The sequence below is a fragment of the Wickerhamomyces anomalus genome (assembly GCF_001661255.1).
Source record: "Wickerhamomyces anomalus NRRL Y-366-8 unplaced genomic scaffold WICANscaffold_2, whole genome shotgun sequence".
Classification (NCBI taxonomy): domain Eukaryota; kingdom Fungi; phylum Ascomycota; class Saccharomycetes; order Phaffomycetales; family Wickerhamomycetaceae; genus Hansenula; species Hansenula anomala.
In genome coordinates this window covers 1301313-1317772 of record NW_017567111.1, presented here as the reverse complement: position 1 = coordinate 1317772, position 16460 = coordinate 1301313, and the positions used below count along the sequence as shown (strand labels likewise).

Sequence of the window (16460 nt, the reverse complement as noted above, 5' to 3'; positions counted from 1 at the left end):
AGTCTGTTCTCCGACTTGATCACGTTGATACTGAGCTTGTTGAGTACGACGTCTTTCATTGACACTGGAAGTTTCAATAGGATCCGCACCAGCTTGATCAGTTTCACTAGCAGCATCCATTTTTTCAGTTTCAGATCTCATGGCATTAGCACGTAACAAATTTTCCATCATTCTTTTCAACTGAACCAAACTCTCATTGGTAGCATGTTGCTCAGCCTGCATGTATGCTTGTTGATTGTTCAAGCGATTAATTGCTTCGGCTTGAGATTTTTCAACTTGTGAGCGTTCTTGTCTCAGTGACTTTTCAATAACATGTTGGATTTCTTCACTTAAATCACTAGACAAATTGGGGTACAACCTGGAATTCGGAGGTGGAGATTCCTCATCCTCTGAAGCATTCCTGCCTCGATCACGTTGGGCACTTGACATTGAGAAAACTTAACTTGCAAGTAAAGATTGTAATGAATGTTCAATAACAAACAATTGGAAGTGTCAAATAAATTTATTTGATTCTCTTTGAATTCAGTAATGTACTTTGAGATTCAATTACCAACAGCAATATCTGATTAGATAAGTTACAGCACGATAATTAACACAAAATACACTAATCTTCTTTATAACATAATATACACTAGAAATGGATTCTCATCATTAAGATGTCGACGACCAAAGTAAAACTTTTTTTAATTCCGAGGACCGAAACTCATCAAGATCACATGACTCGAATCAAGGTCACCTGATTAGAATCACCCATACGAATTTCGGAATATTCCGCATTTGGGTAATTTTTGCTTGTTTTCCCAAAACAGGTGTATTTCCCAATTTGGGAGTTCTTTTGAATTCTTTGTGCCGTATAGTGTGTGATACATAAATTATGGTGGTGAAAATTTTTATGAACCGTGAGACTAGTCAGTTTAACTTTTGTAGTGTAATAGTTGAAGTTTCAAATACCAAATGACCAATATTATAGGTGGAGGATATGAAATTGAGGCTATATGCGAGTCATGATGAGGAGGGAAGTGTGATGGGTAGAAAAGGTTTTCATGGTTATATGTGGTTCGCAAATGAAAAGATGGAGAATCTGCAGCGTCGATGTCACTTGTTTACAAATTTTTACTAGTCTCCAAACAATCACCAATGTGTGTGGTCTTCGGTACTCTCTCGTCAATTTGTAAATTGTGTATTATTACTCGGCTGTAGGAACACATGATCGAGTACATAGGCTATTGACCGAGTACTAGTGAACCAATCATGGAAAGTGAACCATTTATAGAAAACCTTCACCTGATTTAAATGATTAAATCTAGTTGATATTCTCCAAATTCATGCCATCGGATGTAAAAATCTGGAGAGTTTATTGTTTTTGTTTACACTTGTATACCCTCATTCCTTTTTACATGTTTCTCGACAACCACATTTAGACCACGAAGGGCCCTGCAGTGACACAATTTCGAGGGACTATGCGCTTAAGCCTCTGCCCTAGACCCGCTAGCCATACTGTCTTGGGAATGGGCAGTCCCGAGAGTCGAAGAAATGAGGCCATTTTGGGAACTCTGTTTTTTCCAATTTGTGCTCTTTTGGGAAGAGTGCATCAAATGCTGGGACATGGGCTCTCCCATGACGTAGTTTGGGTGAGAACACTGAGAATACCAACTTCCTTAGCCATCATCGAGCTCTTATAACTCGATATCATGGGCCTTCTCATGACCCATTATCCTGTCGTTCGTAGTCCCTCAGCTCGTTCCTTTTTTGGCGTTCGAGTTTGAATTTTGGAAAAAGCTCTTTTTTTGCACTCAACGGGAAAATTTTTCACTAGGGAAAACTCATTACATCATTATGCTTTAACCGTGAAAGTTTTTAGTGAAATCTTGAACTTTGAACTTGTTTTTGCAAAGACTAGAGAAAGAAAAAAAACAGAGACTACAGCATCGCATTTTTGATCATGTCGAATTGATCAAGTACCCTAGATTTCTCAGTGTGAAAACTTTTCACAATTTGGTATAAATATATGGCCTCATTTCCAAATCCATCCTGGTTTGATACACTTTCAGTAGTTACACAGCTTACACTTAAACACATCGTTATCAATTCGCGGAACATACTAAAACACATTAAATGCCAAACTAAATAAATAAGTGAAGGCATAGATACATTATACTACATTCATATACAATTCTACAATTATGGTTTTCTCAAGATATTCAAGTTCAAAACAACTTGATATTGAAAATGAAAAAAAAGCTGATGAATTATCAATAACGAATCAATCCTCTTCAGATGATCAAGGTTCTTCAACTTCAATCCATTCAACTCATCGTACTTTGAATTCAAGAACTTTGAATTTGATTGCAATGGGTGGTTCTATCGGTACTGGGTTATTTGTTACTATTTCAACTGGTTTATTATACGGTGGTCCATTAGGTTTATTTCTTTCATTTTTCATCTGGACTGGTGTAATCTTTTGTGTTACTGCTAGTATTGGTGAAATGGTTTGTTATTTACCAATCACTGCTCCTTTTATCCAAATGGCTGGACGTTGTGTTGATGAAGCTTTTGAAGTTATCGTGGGTTTTAACTATTTCATTATGATTAGTGTTTATATCCCATTCGAAATCACTGCAGTTAATGGTATGATTCATTATTGGAGAGATGATTATTCACCAGCTATTACTTTTTGTTTACAAATCTTCATTTATACAATGTTGAATTTATTTGCTGTTAGAGTCTTTGGTGAATCTGAATTTTATTTAACTATTGGTAAAGTTGCATTGGCTATTGGTTTAATCTTTTTCACATTTATCACTATGGTTGGTGGTAATCCTCAACATGATGCCTTTGGTTTCCGTTATTGGCAAAATCCTGGCCCATTAGTGGAACATTTAACTGGTGGTTCAATGGGTAGATTCCATGGGTTCATGGCTGCTTTAAACAAAGCTTGTTTCACTATTGTTGGTCCTGAATACTTGTCAATGGTTGCAGGTGAAGCTGGTCAAGAAACTAGAAAAGTTTTAGCTGGTACTTTTAGAACTGTTTTCTATAGATTGACTGTGTTTTATATCCTTGGTGCTTTATCTGTTGGTATCTTGGTTGCTTCAAATGATCCAACTTTACAACACTTGGCTGCTTCTGATTCTACTTCAAATGGTTCATTCTCTCCTTATATCATTGCAATGAATAACCTAAAGATTAAAGTTTTACCTCATATTGTTAATTCCCTTTGTGTCTTGTCAGCTTTTAGTGCAGGTAATTCATATGTCTATTGTTCTTCAAGAGCTTTATTATCAATTTCTCAAAGAGGTCATGCTCCAAAATTCTTTCAATATTGTACAAAGAGTGGTGTTCCAATCTTTTGTATTGCAGTTTCATTCTTGTTTTCATTATTATCATTATTACAATTGGGTGATTCAGCTGCTAAAGTTTTAACCTGGATTGTTAATTTGGTCACTGGTGCTCAAATTACAAATTATTTTTTCATGTGTATTACTTATTTGGGTTTCTGGAATGCTTGCAGAGTTCAAGGTTTGAACAGATCAAAATTCCAATACACTTCATGGTTCCAACCTTATACTGCCATCTTTGCACTTGTCTTGACCGCTTGTATGGTTGGTGCTATTGGTTACACTTGTTTTATGCCTGGTAAATTTACTGTTCAAGATTTCTTGACCAATTATTTGATGATTTTATTGGATATCGTCATTTACATTGCTTATAAATTGATCAAAAGAACTAAATTTGTTAATCCTGCTGAAGCTGATTTAGTTACTGGATTAGAAGAAGTTGAACAACATGAAATGAACTATTTGGAAGAACAAGAAAGAAAAGGAAAACTCAATAGAGATGGTTGGAGATCAAAAGTTTCTGGATGGATCTTTTAAAATCAATCACACATCTTTCATCAACATGATCACCTGTATCATCAAGTGGAAAAAAAAGTTCAATTTTAGAGGTTTGTATTATTTAATTTAGTTGGTTATTTCAGTGTTTTTCTTTTTATTATATTATCACATACATTTTTTTTTAGATTATTATTATTATTACTTGTCATTATTTGGTTTGGTGGAGTTAGATCATAGCATTATTAATAAATGGGGTTCTCAAAATTAAAATATGAATTGTAGTTATAGTTTTTCAGCTTATACTTTCGCGAATTTGGGTTTCGCGAATCCGTTTTACGCTTTTGATGGAACAATTTTTGACAATTTCTGGTCTTTTGAACAATAAACTTCAACCAGTGCTATACATTTCTATCATTCTTGATATGACAATGTTTTCAAGGGTCAAATTCACTTCAAAAACTAGTCTATGTGGTATCAGATCTTTACACAACTTTACTCAACCAAAGTCAATCTCCCAAGCTCAATTGATCAAATCTATAGAGACATCCATAAAGCAAAATCACCCAAGACAACCTTTTCTCAAATCTTTAGTTCAAATCACTTCAATAATAGTGGTATCCGCTCTAAGTACAATTGGTGTTTATTCCGCATATCAAGTTGCTTATAAAAAAGATAAAGCATTTATCCCACTATGGATAAATTCTCATAAAAGAAGTCCAAAACCTGGGGAAATTGATCTAAAACAAATTCAAGAACTTGCTGAAGATCAACTATTGGAAAGGTTATCATTAGATGAACAAATCAAACAAACTTTCAAATTGCCCTTAATTCAAGAAAGTTGCTCAGAATTTGATGTTTGGATTGAAGAGAAATACCCAAGTTTAAAAGGTTTACAAATATCACCATACTCTCCCTTTTTTAAAATAACCAATAAACCCATCAAGGTCAAAAAAATATTTGATCAAATCTTGGAACCTGTTGGTGGAGCACTTTCTGGTGAACCAGATTTTAAAATACCGGTTTATAATCAACATCCAAATAAAGAGAAAAGTTACGATATAGTGTTTTTAGGTAAGGTTCCAATTAGAGGTAAAAATGGTACAACTGCAGAGGTGGTATTCAAAGGTATATTTGATTTTGAACACGTTAAGCATGCCAAAATTTTAAAAGCTCATCTTATCGAAAAAGATAAAGATGGGAAATTATCAAGAAAAATTCTATGGGAATGATACAAGTTGTCATTGTGTGTACATATTAAATTAATCTATATTTATTCTATTTAAAAGTCGTCATCATCAAAATCAGCCCAATCAAGATCTTGATGGTTGGCAATGAAATAATCAAGTCTCTCCATATGTTCTTGTTGCTCTTTTCTTTTAGCTTCAGTCATTGGTTCCGGCTCATAATACTCAGGTTCTGGTTTTGACTGTGTTTGTTCTGCTCTTGGTTTGGTAAAACGATCATGTTTTCTAGGTGATTCTTTCTTTGGTTTTTGATCTGGTTTAGTCTGTGAATTTTTACCATGATCCCATTCACGACGAGCATTTATACGTTCATTTTTGAGCCTGTTGCGTTCCTCTTCTCTCTTGTTCCTTATCGCTTTTTTATCATCTATTGTTACACCTAATCTTGAGGCAAAATCTTTAGCAGCTTTTGAAGGTGGGACAGGTTTTGCTTCTAATTCTTCTTCTTCATCATCATTCTCTTCTTCATCCTCCCATTCATCACCTTCGGATTCTGGTTGATATCTTGGTTCTTTCTTGAATTGAATCTTTGGCTTTGAAGCCACGCTAGACTGCCCATTATCAGTAGATATTCCCAATCTTGATGCAAACTTTCTAGCTTCGGGACTCATTTCCACTCTATCATCATCTTCTTCGTCCTCTAATTGTAGGTTTCTCTCAAACTTTTGACTCAGCTCAACATGATCTTCTTGTTTATTATGTTTTCTTGGTGTATGTTTCTTTGGATGTTTATTTTGATTTTTGGTAGGACTAATCTCTTCCTCTTCAGGTGCATCGGCCCATTTACTGACTAGTGGTTTGCCCTTTTCAGATGTCACTGGTGAAGCCCATTTTGATTCTAGTGCTTTACCTTTTTGAGAAGGTATTGGACTTGCCCATTTTGAATCTTCAAGTTGTGATTTGTTTGGACTAGATTTTGAATGATCTTGTTTTTTCGCTTCTTCCACCAATTCGGGGTCATCTGCCCATCTTGAAATTAGTTTTGACATTGTATAATTTGAGCCTCTAGATTTTTATAAAGAGTAAAAAGATCTGTTTTGATCAAAAGTAATTAAATTGGTTGATTTCCTAGATCTTGAATCATTCCAAAAGGCTGGTTACAAGTTTTTTATCAAACTTGACTCAGAAAATTGAGCCGGCCAACAAAATTTGACACATTATAAAGACCAATGTACATCAAAGATTTGAGATAAGTTTTCATTTAGAATTATATTATATACAAGAATGATTATCGAAACTGAATGACGTGCAGTGGGCAGCAATCAATCTCATGCTGAACTTTGGTTTGTAGCTGAGGAGTTTTCAACATCAGCAGCTTCTTTGTTCTCAGTCTTTTTACCTTTAATTGTAACCAAAGCTAGACAAAGACAACCTGAAGCCGCAAAAGCTAAGTAGAAATTCTTTTTGAATCTTTCGTGTAGTTCAACTCTTGAATCATAATCATGATTGAGTGTCAAATCTCCCACCAAGGCAGCAATAATAGTATTACCAAAACAAATACCTATTTGACCAGCTGTTTGTAAAATCCCTGAAACAACACCTTGTAAATGAACAGGTGTTCCTGTCAAAATATCATTCCAATAGACTTGGAAATACAAGTTGATACCGAATCCAAAGATCAATTCACTAAAACATTGATACTTCCAAAAATTATGACTTTTCCTGAAATCAACTCTTGATAACCATACAGTCATTGTTAATAAAAGAATTGGAGATGCCATAATAACAAACTTTGTCCCAATTCTTTGAGCTGTTTTTTCTTTATATAAGAGAGCACCAACGGTTAACCCCAAAGGAACTGGCAAAACCTTTACAGCAGCAAGAATTGGAGGATCTAAGGTGATATATAGGTTATATTGAATCATAGTACTCATTATTGCAATAAAGTCAATATAGAACAAAAAAGTGGAAACCAAATATTGGAAAAAATTTGGAATGGTGATAACTTCTCGTGGAAATAAAAGTTGAATAGTATATCTCCAATCGTTGGATCCTTTTACCTCTGTTGTAATTTGCTTTGTTTCTTCCTTCTTTTCACTACCTTCAACATTTACTTTAGTTTCTTCAATTTGTTTCAATCTTGAATCAACCTTGTCTTTGTAATTCTGGATATATCCCATTTCAAAAATAACAACACTGAAAAAAACTAAAACTCCAATAACTAATGGAATATAAGAGGATTTCCTATGCCATGATTCACCACCTTCGGTCAGCCCTAAAATGATCAATAAAAGCCCAATAACCAAAAAAATTGATCCTCCAAAATCCAAGTCTCTAATTCTTAAATTCTTGTGACCTTCTGTGATATCAATAGGTATAATCAAGAAATATAACGCAATGAATAGTGTCATTCCAATGGCAAATGTAAAATAATACAATCCTTTATAGCCAATACTAGACATCGAGAAAGCACCACCTAAAATTAATCCAACTCCAAAAATAGCAGTCAATGCTAAAATCAATCCAGTGACTGCTCTTTGTAATGCAACACCTGTAAAATAGCTACCTGTCAAAGCAAAAGCTGAAGGGATTAAACTTGCTGCAAAAATACCTTGTAAGGCCCTAAACACAATCAAAGCGATAATTTCCTTGACAATAACAGCAGAAATTAAGGCAAAGATACTTGTAAAGAACAAACCAATCAAAAAAACATTATGAGGACCCAATGCATCAGCTAATTTGCCTGCAATAATGATGAATGCACCAAGAGTCAAAGCATATGACGCAAAGACCCAAGACACAGTAGTGGTAGTAGAATCAAAACTCTCAGTGATTGAAAAGATGGAGGTTAAAGTACCTGAAACATTCAAATTATCCAAAGAAGTTGCAGATAATATGAATAAATAAACAATTACCTTGTTTCTTCTCTCCATAGGCACAACATTTCGGCCTTTTAATAGGGAATTTTTGATATTTGATAGCATTGTGAATGAATCTAATGGCTTTAAACCTGTTTCAAATCAAACTCATTGCAACAAAAATGAGCCAAATTCCTCCTTAAATAAAATTTCAATTCTTCACAACTCGTTTAGCAGATTCCAAAATATCAACCATTGGCTGTTTGTGACTTTAATAATCAACGCTGAAGCATGCTATTATAAGCCTGAAACTCTTTACGAAGATCTGAATTGGGAAGACTTCATTATTAATTTTTCTGCATCCTTGTTGGTCATTGAGGTTCTTGTAAATACTGATTAAAATCCTCTTGATATAATTGCATACAATTCATCAATAACAGCAGAGCTTGAACTTATAAAAGAAAAAAAAACGAGCAAATTGATTTATCAGCATTGAACTCTAGTTATATATCTTCATGCTTCGGGATTTGACTTGAACTTGAGCAAATAAAATTCTGTCAGCATCAACGCCAGCATTACCAACGTCAGCAACGTTACCAGTATCATCACCTAAAGCAACAGCAGTATTCAATTACTTGATGCCTCATCGATAATGGCCAGCAAAGTTTGTATATTCCATTTGTAATTTGGCCAACAATTCAACTTTTCGAGTAAGAAGGCATCAAGCGCTGTGTTGATGGACCGTATAGATCTTGCCCTAGATACCGTTGTTAGCTGTACATCCCATTTACCATTCATCAGATATGTTGCACCATGATCATGGTAACAATTCAGCAGCAGCACCTATCGTAGCACTAGACGTTGTTCCGCTCTGAAGACGTAAATGAGTATCGTTAGTTCAGAAATGTACAAAAATTCAAAAACCCTGAAGTTGTAGTGATATTAAATCCGGCCGAAATCATTGTCGAAAAAAAATTATTTGAAGACCTGAAAATCTACCTTTCAACCAACAATAACAACAACATTTTGTTAAATAAGGTGGTCTAAAAAATTACTTACATTATATAAAACTGAATTCTCTATTGAATGGAAGTCTCTTTAGAGTTTTTTCTTTTTTAATGTGTTGAACTACCGAAGTTTTTAATTTAATTTTATGAAAAGGAGATCAATAAATTTCTAAAATATATATCTAGTTTTTGAAAAAGGCTCAAAAACATTTATAAATTCATTAACAATCTAACTGTAGATCTACTAAAGACAGCTGCCTAAAACTTAGCTCATTAATTAGCTATTTTTATGGTTTTATATCTAATTACAGCATCTGTTGATTACGTAAGCAAAAAAGAGTCTAGCAAGACTTTAAAAATAAAATTTTCAAAAAGGCACTTTGGCCGAGTGGTTAAGGCGAAAGACTTGAATTATTCAAGGTATCTTTTGGGATTTTCCCGCGCAGGTTCGAGTCCTGCAGGTGTCGTTATTTTTTTGGAGCCATTTTTGCTAATTTTTTGGCCTTTTGAGTGGGTATTTCACTTTATTTTTTGCTTTTATTAATGTATGGGCTACTAGAGTACACTCTGATGTGTTTTTTTGGTCTGGAAAGCCTAAGTGGTTGATGGTTAATGTGGTTTTAAACATTTGGATCTATTCCGAGAATGAAAAATCAACTTTAAGACACGAAAAACTTAAATTCTACAAGATATTTAACTTATTAGTCCTATTATTAATATACAAAGAAGAATATCTAGATATTCCATTATAACCGATAACAATCATAACTAAAAAAGAAGCTCAATAATTAAACAAACAAAAACTAACAATCACGAAAGGGAAAACAAGTAACAGAAATGAAAAAAAAAACACAAACAATTCAAAGGCATTATCTATCAATTCAAAGTTCTTTTGTTAAAGATTGAAATTTAGTTGGATTTGAAGCACTCAATTCCTTTAATTTATTAATATGATGAATTGTCTTTGCAATTGTTTGAATTAATAAATTAGGTTTCAATGGTTTTGAAATATATTCATCCATTTGATTTTGTAAACATCTTTCACGATCACCCAACATAGCATGTGCAGTCAATGCAATGATTGGAACTCTAACACTAAATGGATCCATTGGATTAACTTCTTTTTCCCACTTTCTAATTTTTTCAGTAGCTTCAAACCCACCCATAATTGGCATTTGAACATCCATTAGGACGACATCATAACGTTTGTTTTTAACTTCTTCAAAAGCTTCTAAACCATTTTGTACCACATGTACTTCATGACCATATTTTTCTAGAATACGAACAGCTAATTTTTGGTTCACCAAATTATCTTCAGCTAACAAGATGACATATGATTGTGGTGTGTTATCGTCACTTGGAACGACTCTTGATTCTAGTGCAGGTTTCAAGTAACCTGCTAAATCTATTAACGAACATGGTGTGTTACCATAAGATTGAATACCAAGATCTAGACAAACTTTCATGTTCAATTTTGGAATCATTGGATTTAGTAAAACAAATGGAATGTATTTGATTTCTGGTAATTCTCTTAGGGACTTACCAATCTCTAATGAATCAATTATGATAACATCAAATTTAGATTGTTCTTCTGAGCTAACTTCTGCAATGTCATGAACCACTGTAGGTCTTAAATTCAAATCAACCAAATCTTTTCTAACTTTTTCAGTTTCTTCTTTTGAATAAATTGTGGAAATGAATAAAATTTGATGTAAATTGAAAGTCAATAGAGCATCTGATTGTTTACTTAACTCAGCCTTAGCTGGTGAAGTTGCAATAGTGAAATAAAATTTAGAACCTTCTTTAAAAGCAGATGTAACCCAAATTTCACCACCCATTAAATGAATCAATTTTTTAGAAATTGATAAACCTAATCCAGTACCACCGAATTTTCTTGTTGTCGAACCATCAGCTTGAGTAAAAGTTTCAAAAATCAAATCCAATTTTTCCTTTTTAATACCAATACCTGTATCAGAAACACAGAATTCTAAAGCTAATGAACTATCTTTTTTGATCAAAGGTTCTGAATCATTTAATAGCTTATTACTATTAGTACCAATAACATAATTATTATTTTCAATTGTTTTGGAAATTTGAGTTTCTAAAGGTTCAGTAGCCTTCTTGACACTCAATTTAACATGACCTTTTGAAGTGAATTTGATGGCATTACCAACCAAGTTTAAAATAACTTGTCTTAATCTGAAAGAATCACCAATTAACGAGTCTGGGAATGAACTATCAACTTCATAAATCAATTCTAATGGCCTTTCAATGGATTTAACAGCTAAAGTTTTCAATGCACCGAAAACAGTGCCTCTTAATGAAAATTCAGCTTCTTCAATTGTCATTCTATTTGCTTCAATTTTGGAAATATCCAGTATATCATCAATGATTGTTAATAATGAATTTGCCAAGTTATGAACCGTTGATAACATTTCTCTTTGATATTGAGTTAATTCGGTATCTAGTGTCAATTGAGTGTAATTCAAAATACCATTGAATGGAGTTCTTAATTCATGAGAGAAAATACCCAAGAATTCTGATTTTGCACTATTTGCCAATTCAGCAGCTTCTCTTGCTGCAGTGTTTCTTTTAATTGATTCTCTTAAATTGAAAACCATTTGATTAATCTTAGTCTTTAGAGTATCCATTTCACCACTTGCTTCCACAGTAATGAATTTTGTAAAATCACCATCAGTGGCAGCTGCAGTAATTTGAGCAAAAGCTCTGACTTGAGAAGTTAGATTAGCAGCCATTACATTAACGTTTGTAATAATTTCTTTCCATAACCCATCGACATCACTAACTTGAGCTTGAACACCCAATTTACCATCTATACCGACATCTTTAGCAACTCTTGTCACTTCACTAACGAAAACTTGTAAAGAGTCAACCATCTTATTGATAGTGGATTTCAATTCTAAAATTTCACCTTGTGCAACAACATCAATCTTTTGAGACAAATCACCATGAGCAACAGCAGTGGTAACAGCAGCTATAGATCTAACTTGATTTGTTAGGTTAGTAGCCATTGCATTGACATTATCTGTTAAATCTTTCCAAGCCCCCTCAACACCATTAACAACAGCTTGACCACCCAATATACCCTTTATACCAACATCAGTAGCCAAACTTGTAACTTCCATAGCAAAAGTTTGTAAAGAATCCACCATTTGATTGATTGTTGATTTCAAATCCAGAATTTCACCTTTACAATCAGCAGTAACTTTTTTAGATAAGTCACCTTTGGCGACAGCAGTTGTAACATTTGCAATATTTCGAACTTGATTTGTTAAATTTGTAGCCATGGCGTTCACATTATCAGTTAATTCTTTCCATATACCTTTAGCACCAACAACTATAGCTTGACCACCCAATCGACCTTCGACACCAGTTTCTCTTGAGACTCTAGTAACTTCAAATGCAAAAGTTTTCAATTGATCAACCATAGTATTAATAATTTCTTGTAATTCCAAAATTTCACCTTGAGCATGAACATTAATTTTTCTTGATAAATCACCTCCAGCAACAGCTCTAACAACATCTGCAATTTCTCTAACTTGGTTAGTTAAATTTAGGGCCATAACATTTAAATTATCAGACAAGACTCTCCAAATACCAACAGTTCCAGCACTTTTAACTTGACCACCTAATTCACCATGAGCCACTTCAGTAGCAATTTTAACCACCTCAGCAGAGAAAGTGTTTAATTGATCAACCATTGTATTTATCGTTATCTTAACTTTTAAGATTTCTGGATCTGGTTCATCTTTAATATCCACTTTTTTAGTAACATCACCCATTGCAACAGCGATCAATACGTTGCCAATTTCAGTTAGGGCTTGTCTTGATCTTTGTGTGGTTTCTTCATGTTTATCTAATTGTTGTTGTTGAGTAGTTAGCTTAGTTATAGCAGCTTGACGAAATGATTCCAATTCAGATTCATCGTTTAATAAAGATTTCAATTGAACTGGATCGTTCAAGATGGAGAGCACGTCAACCGAGCTTCCCATTTTCTGTCTCTTATTTGATGGAATTTTGGGAATAAAAAAATCACTCTTTGTTTTGGTTTATTTGATGGCGCTGCAGCAGCGATTGAAAATTGATCCTTGTACTTGAATTCTATATTTGTGATAAACACACTAGGAATGTAGATGCCAGGAATGTGGGATGGATTTGAACACAGCGGTTGAGTTTCTTTAATCCCAGAGTGCAATGAAAGATAGCAAACTGAAGGTCTATTTGATATACTAGCCACCAACTTTGTCAAAAGTCCTTTCAGGTTTTGCGTTTTTCTGAATTTTAATTTTGTTGATGATGATGATGTTTTTTGTTGATTTTGGTTTTTTTTGGAAACGTACCTTTTTTCGAGTCGCGCAGCACGGGCCTAATTTTGGAACTGATTTTGGGTGGTTTGTTTTGAGATGAAACAGAGTGGAAAAGTGTATGAAAAGTGGATTTTGTTCTGGGGATTATTGTGAGAAGAGAGTGTGCGTAGGTTGTTGAGGCTCGTATGTATGTGCTCGTTTTACCAGCACCTGGTTTTCCGTTAAAATCTCTGCTGGGTCCTTTATCGGGGCTTATAAGGCTCAGGGTGCAACTAGGTGTATAGAACTAAGGATCGAATTATCAATTACTGGTTATTCAGACCCTTGGCTCATTATATTGTGCCTTCTCAGTATAGTTGTCGACTCATGAATCAATGTTGTAGTATATCTTGTTGAAAATAGTGAAGTATTCTGGCAAATTTTACTACTCACTATAGTCAACACGATTATTTCAGAGAAGTGCCATATAACATTCAAGTAATGATATAAATTCGATACCAGGAAGAGCTAATTCATAGAATTCGATTGATTAATTAGATTCATTGTAGTATAAAACAGAATATTGATCAGTCTACACCAGGCATTGGGAAATGAAAAAAACGTATGTAGTATTGAAACCAGTTGGGATACTCTAATTAAAGACTCACAACAAAAAGCGTCAATACTGAACATCATCGTGATATCACGGAATAGCTTTGCTCCCCTGATCTCTTTTGTTATCGAATTAACTTCATAAGTAATCAATCACAGATAGTCAAAAGATTGGCTAGGGATCAGATTTCACAACCTCTAACTCTTGAAAGTCGAGATCGTTCAATCCAGAAGCTCATGATAACTGTCAAACACAATAAGATTGAAAATGCACAGTTGGAATTGCTTAAAGACAAGGGCTGTTTACCCAGATTCGTTAACAGTTTTCAATGGTACTTATTTGCTAAAGATGCTGCAATTCACGAGAGTCAACTCGTTGATCTCCGACAATAGTGTTCATATCAATACTCCATATATTGACGATTTGGCCCTTTTTATCTTCCAATGACCCAAGGAAGTGTTGAAAGAGGTAATCAAAGTATTAAACTAAAATGATTAAGTTGGTCGGAACTTGGAAGTGTTGAACTTTTTTTTTTGTATGTGCTTAGTCAGCTTAAGCCTCTATACAAAAATCATAACTCGACGTTTCTTCGTTCAATTGTTTTTAAAAGGTAAATTTGTGGTTTGGTGTGAGTGCAATCCCATTATTGTCATTGTCGTTTTTGTGTCTGACCGCTTGATGTACGTCATTGAAAAATTTAGATCGTTTTTGTGGTTGCCTATAGAAATTCACATTGTTTTGTGTTTGTGATCATGCACACAAAGATGAATTACTTAGGAGAATAATTCAATTACTATGGTGTTTGTGGTTTGTGGTTTGTGGTTCTGTGGTTGCTTTGGGTTTTGTGTCATTGGCGTGGAAAAGGTTAAAAGAAGGTGGAATCCCAATCAACTTGTATTCTTTTACAATTCATAATTCACTGTTGGTGCTTTCATTCATTTCCATTCATCATTCAATTCCAGGTAGACAGCTCATGTTCATTAGACCCTTGATATTCTTTATGGTCTCACAGTTCACTTTGATGGTTAGAATTGTTATTATTTGCCAGATGAATCTAGTGTCCTTTGAGATACGTTATCCTTGTTTGATGAGTTACTATTATGACGGTCAGTGGTGGGCTTGATTGATAGGAAGTACTTTGATTCACTACCCCACTGAAAGATTCGAGAGCTTGTTCTTTTGAGTTTAGTATTTGGGTTTCATTGTTACCTTGAACTTATATCTACAATTATGGGAGGATTCTTGATGAAACTATAACTTTTCATTTCAAATAACCTAGGATGACTATTATGTTTACTTGATTCTGATGATTTTGAAGAACTTTTTCCCCAGCCTCTTTGTTTTTCCATAAAATCGATGATGATTGTTCTCATATGTTGTTCTTGAATTTGTGTTTCAAGATATTATCCCCCAATGGTGTTCTTTTGTTTCGTTGACATCTACCCCAGGCCATCATTCATTGTTTATTTCCAATTTTTGCTTTTTGGTATTATCATTTACTTCTTTTGCAATTTCATGATCACTCATTGTGACGTTTAATTACTAACATTTCTTCAAAGATATTTATTCATCATTCATTGTTCATTTCCAATTCTTGCTTTTTGGTATTATCGTTTACTTTTTTTATTATTTCTTCATCGATCCTTGTGATGTTCAATTACTAACTTTATTGCAGATATTTATGTTTGTCTTGTCATTTCATTTTGGGGTTTTATTGTTGACTTTCCATTGCTGTTGTATTACACCTGTTTACTGTTCATTGATTTTGTTTTTCCATGTTGTTACAAACTTTTTTTTAACATTGTCATTACACTTGTTTGTTGTTTTTCCATTTGGTTGTCCTTTGGATTTGTTTTAAGGATTCTTGATTTATTCAAGTTTTTGTTTTGGGATCTGGGGGATTTTTTTTATTGTGGGATCTGGGGGATTTATGTTTTATTGAGCATGGGTACTGGGGGCTTTAGACCATTTTGATTGTGTGGGATCTGGGGAATTTACTTTTTTATTTACTTTTTACTTTTTTTTTCATTATTGGGTTTCTACAAGGTTCAGTTCTTCATGGTGGATGTATTCTTCTTGAATTATTTTGAAATAGGGGAACATAATGGAGATTTTTGCTACATGTTTTCAATTAAAAGGTTTCAATGGGTGAATAGATGTTGAAGGTCAATTGGGTGGACTACATTTAGATGAACTTATGATTCCTGGAAACTTGTGAAGATTGATGAAGTTATGATTTCGGAATTTTTCAGCTTTTGATGATGATGTTGATGGGAATTCATTGCTTGCTTCATTTTCCTGTATAGTGCGGGAAAAGTATTGAGTCAGTCAAGATGCCAATTTATTGGTAGAATAATGTTTTCTTTGAAACTAGTCAAAAGTCATAAGAAGTTTACAAGAAGCCAAAAACCTTAAAAAAAAAAAAAACACAAATTGTAAAAGAACATGAACTTGAAGCCTAATAATTTAGATCAGTTGATCTATAGTTGTTATTCCATTCAAACAAATGATATTGATGATTGCAATTGAGGATGAAACTGAAAGTCAAGGGCCCTGGCTGAAGTGGAAGATGATTTGATTGTTATTAGATTGTCGTTTGGGGATAATAACGCGAGGTGTTTTTTACAGCTGGATCTTTCATTGATAGTTTGTATT

At 33.9% G+C, this 16460-nt stretch overlaps 5 protein-coding genes and 1 non-coding gene across 6 annotated transcripts; 3 read left to right on the top strand and 3 right to left on the bottom strand.

The window, feature by feature from the left end:
- Positions 1-2161: 2161 nt before the first annotated feature.
- On the top strand, positions 2162-3875 carry WICANDRAFT_67723 (uncharacterized protein; the record flags this gene model as incomplete). Its single annotated transcript, XM_019184098.1, has 1 exon — positions 2162-3875. The coding sequence occupies exon 1, from the start codon at positions 2184-2186 to the stop codon at positions 3873-3875; it is 1692 nt and encodes a 563-aa protein (XP_019040313.1). The 5' UTR covers positions 2162-2183.
- Positions 3876-4264: 389 nt separating this feature from the next.
- WICANDRAFT_77751 (uncharacterized protein) lies at positions 4265-5065 on the top strand (the record flags this gene model as incomplete). The annotated part of the gene is made up of 1 exon (XM_019184607.1): positions 4265-5065. The coding sequence occupies one exon, from the start codon at positions 4265-4267 to the stop codon at positions 5063-5065; it is 801 nt and encodes a 266-aa protein (XP_019040312.1).
- Positions 5066-5115: 50 nt separating this feature from the next.
- On the bottom strand, positions 5116-6069 carry WICANDRAFT_77750 (uncharacterized protein; the record flags this gene model as incomplete). The annotated part of the gene is made up of 1 exon (XM_019184606.1): positions 5116-6069. One exon carries the CDS (start codon positions 6067-6069, stop codon positions 5116-5118), a length of 954 nt encoding a protein of 317 aa, XP_019040311.1.
- Positions 6070-6348: 279 nt separating this feature from the next.
- Positions 6349-8004, bottom strand: WICANDRAFT_77749 (uncharacterized protein; the record flags this gene model as incomplete). The annotated part of the gene is made up of 1 exon (XM_019184605.1): positions 6349-8004. One exon carries the CDS (start codon positions 8002-8004, stop codon positions 6349-6351), a length of 1656 nt encoding a protein of 551 aa, XP_019040310.1.
- Positions 8005-9259: 1255 nt separating this feature from the next.
- WICANDRAFT_t42 lies at positions 9260-9352 on the top strand. Its single transcript has one exon. It is a non-coding gene; the product is annotated as a tRNA-Ser (tRNA).
- A 237-nt stretch (positions 9353-9589) lies between these two features.
- On the bottom strand, positions 9590-13165 carry WICANDRAFT_90330 (uncharacterized protein). Its single transcript, XM_019186230.1, has one exon. The coding sequence runs from the start codon at positions 12896-12898 to the stop codon at positions 9767-9769; it is 3132 nt and encodes a 1043-aa protein (XP_019040309.1). The 5' UTR covers positions 12899-13165; the 3' UTR covers positions 9590-9766.
- Positions 13166-16460: the final 3295 nt, after the last annotated feature.

Coding starts and splice junctions, on each gene's coding strand:
- WICANDRAFT_90330 (XM_019186230.1), bottom strand. CDS start 12,898: ATGGGAAGCTCGGTTGACGTGCTCTCCATCTTGAACGATCCAGTTCAA.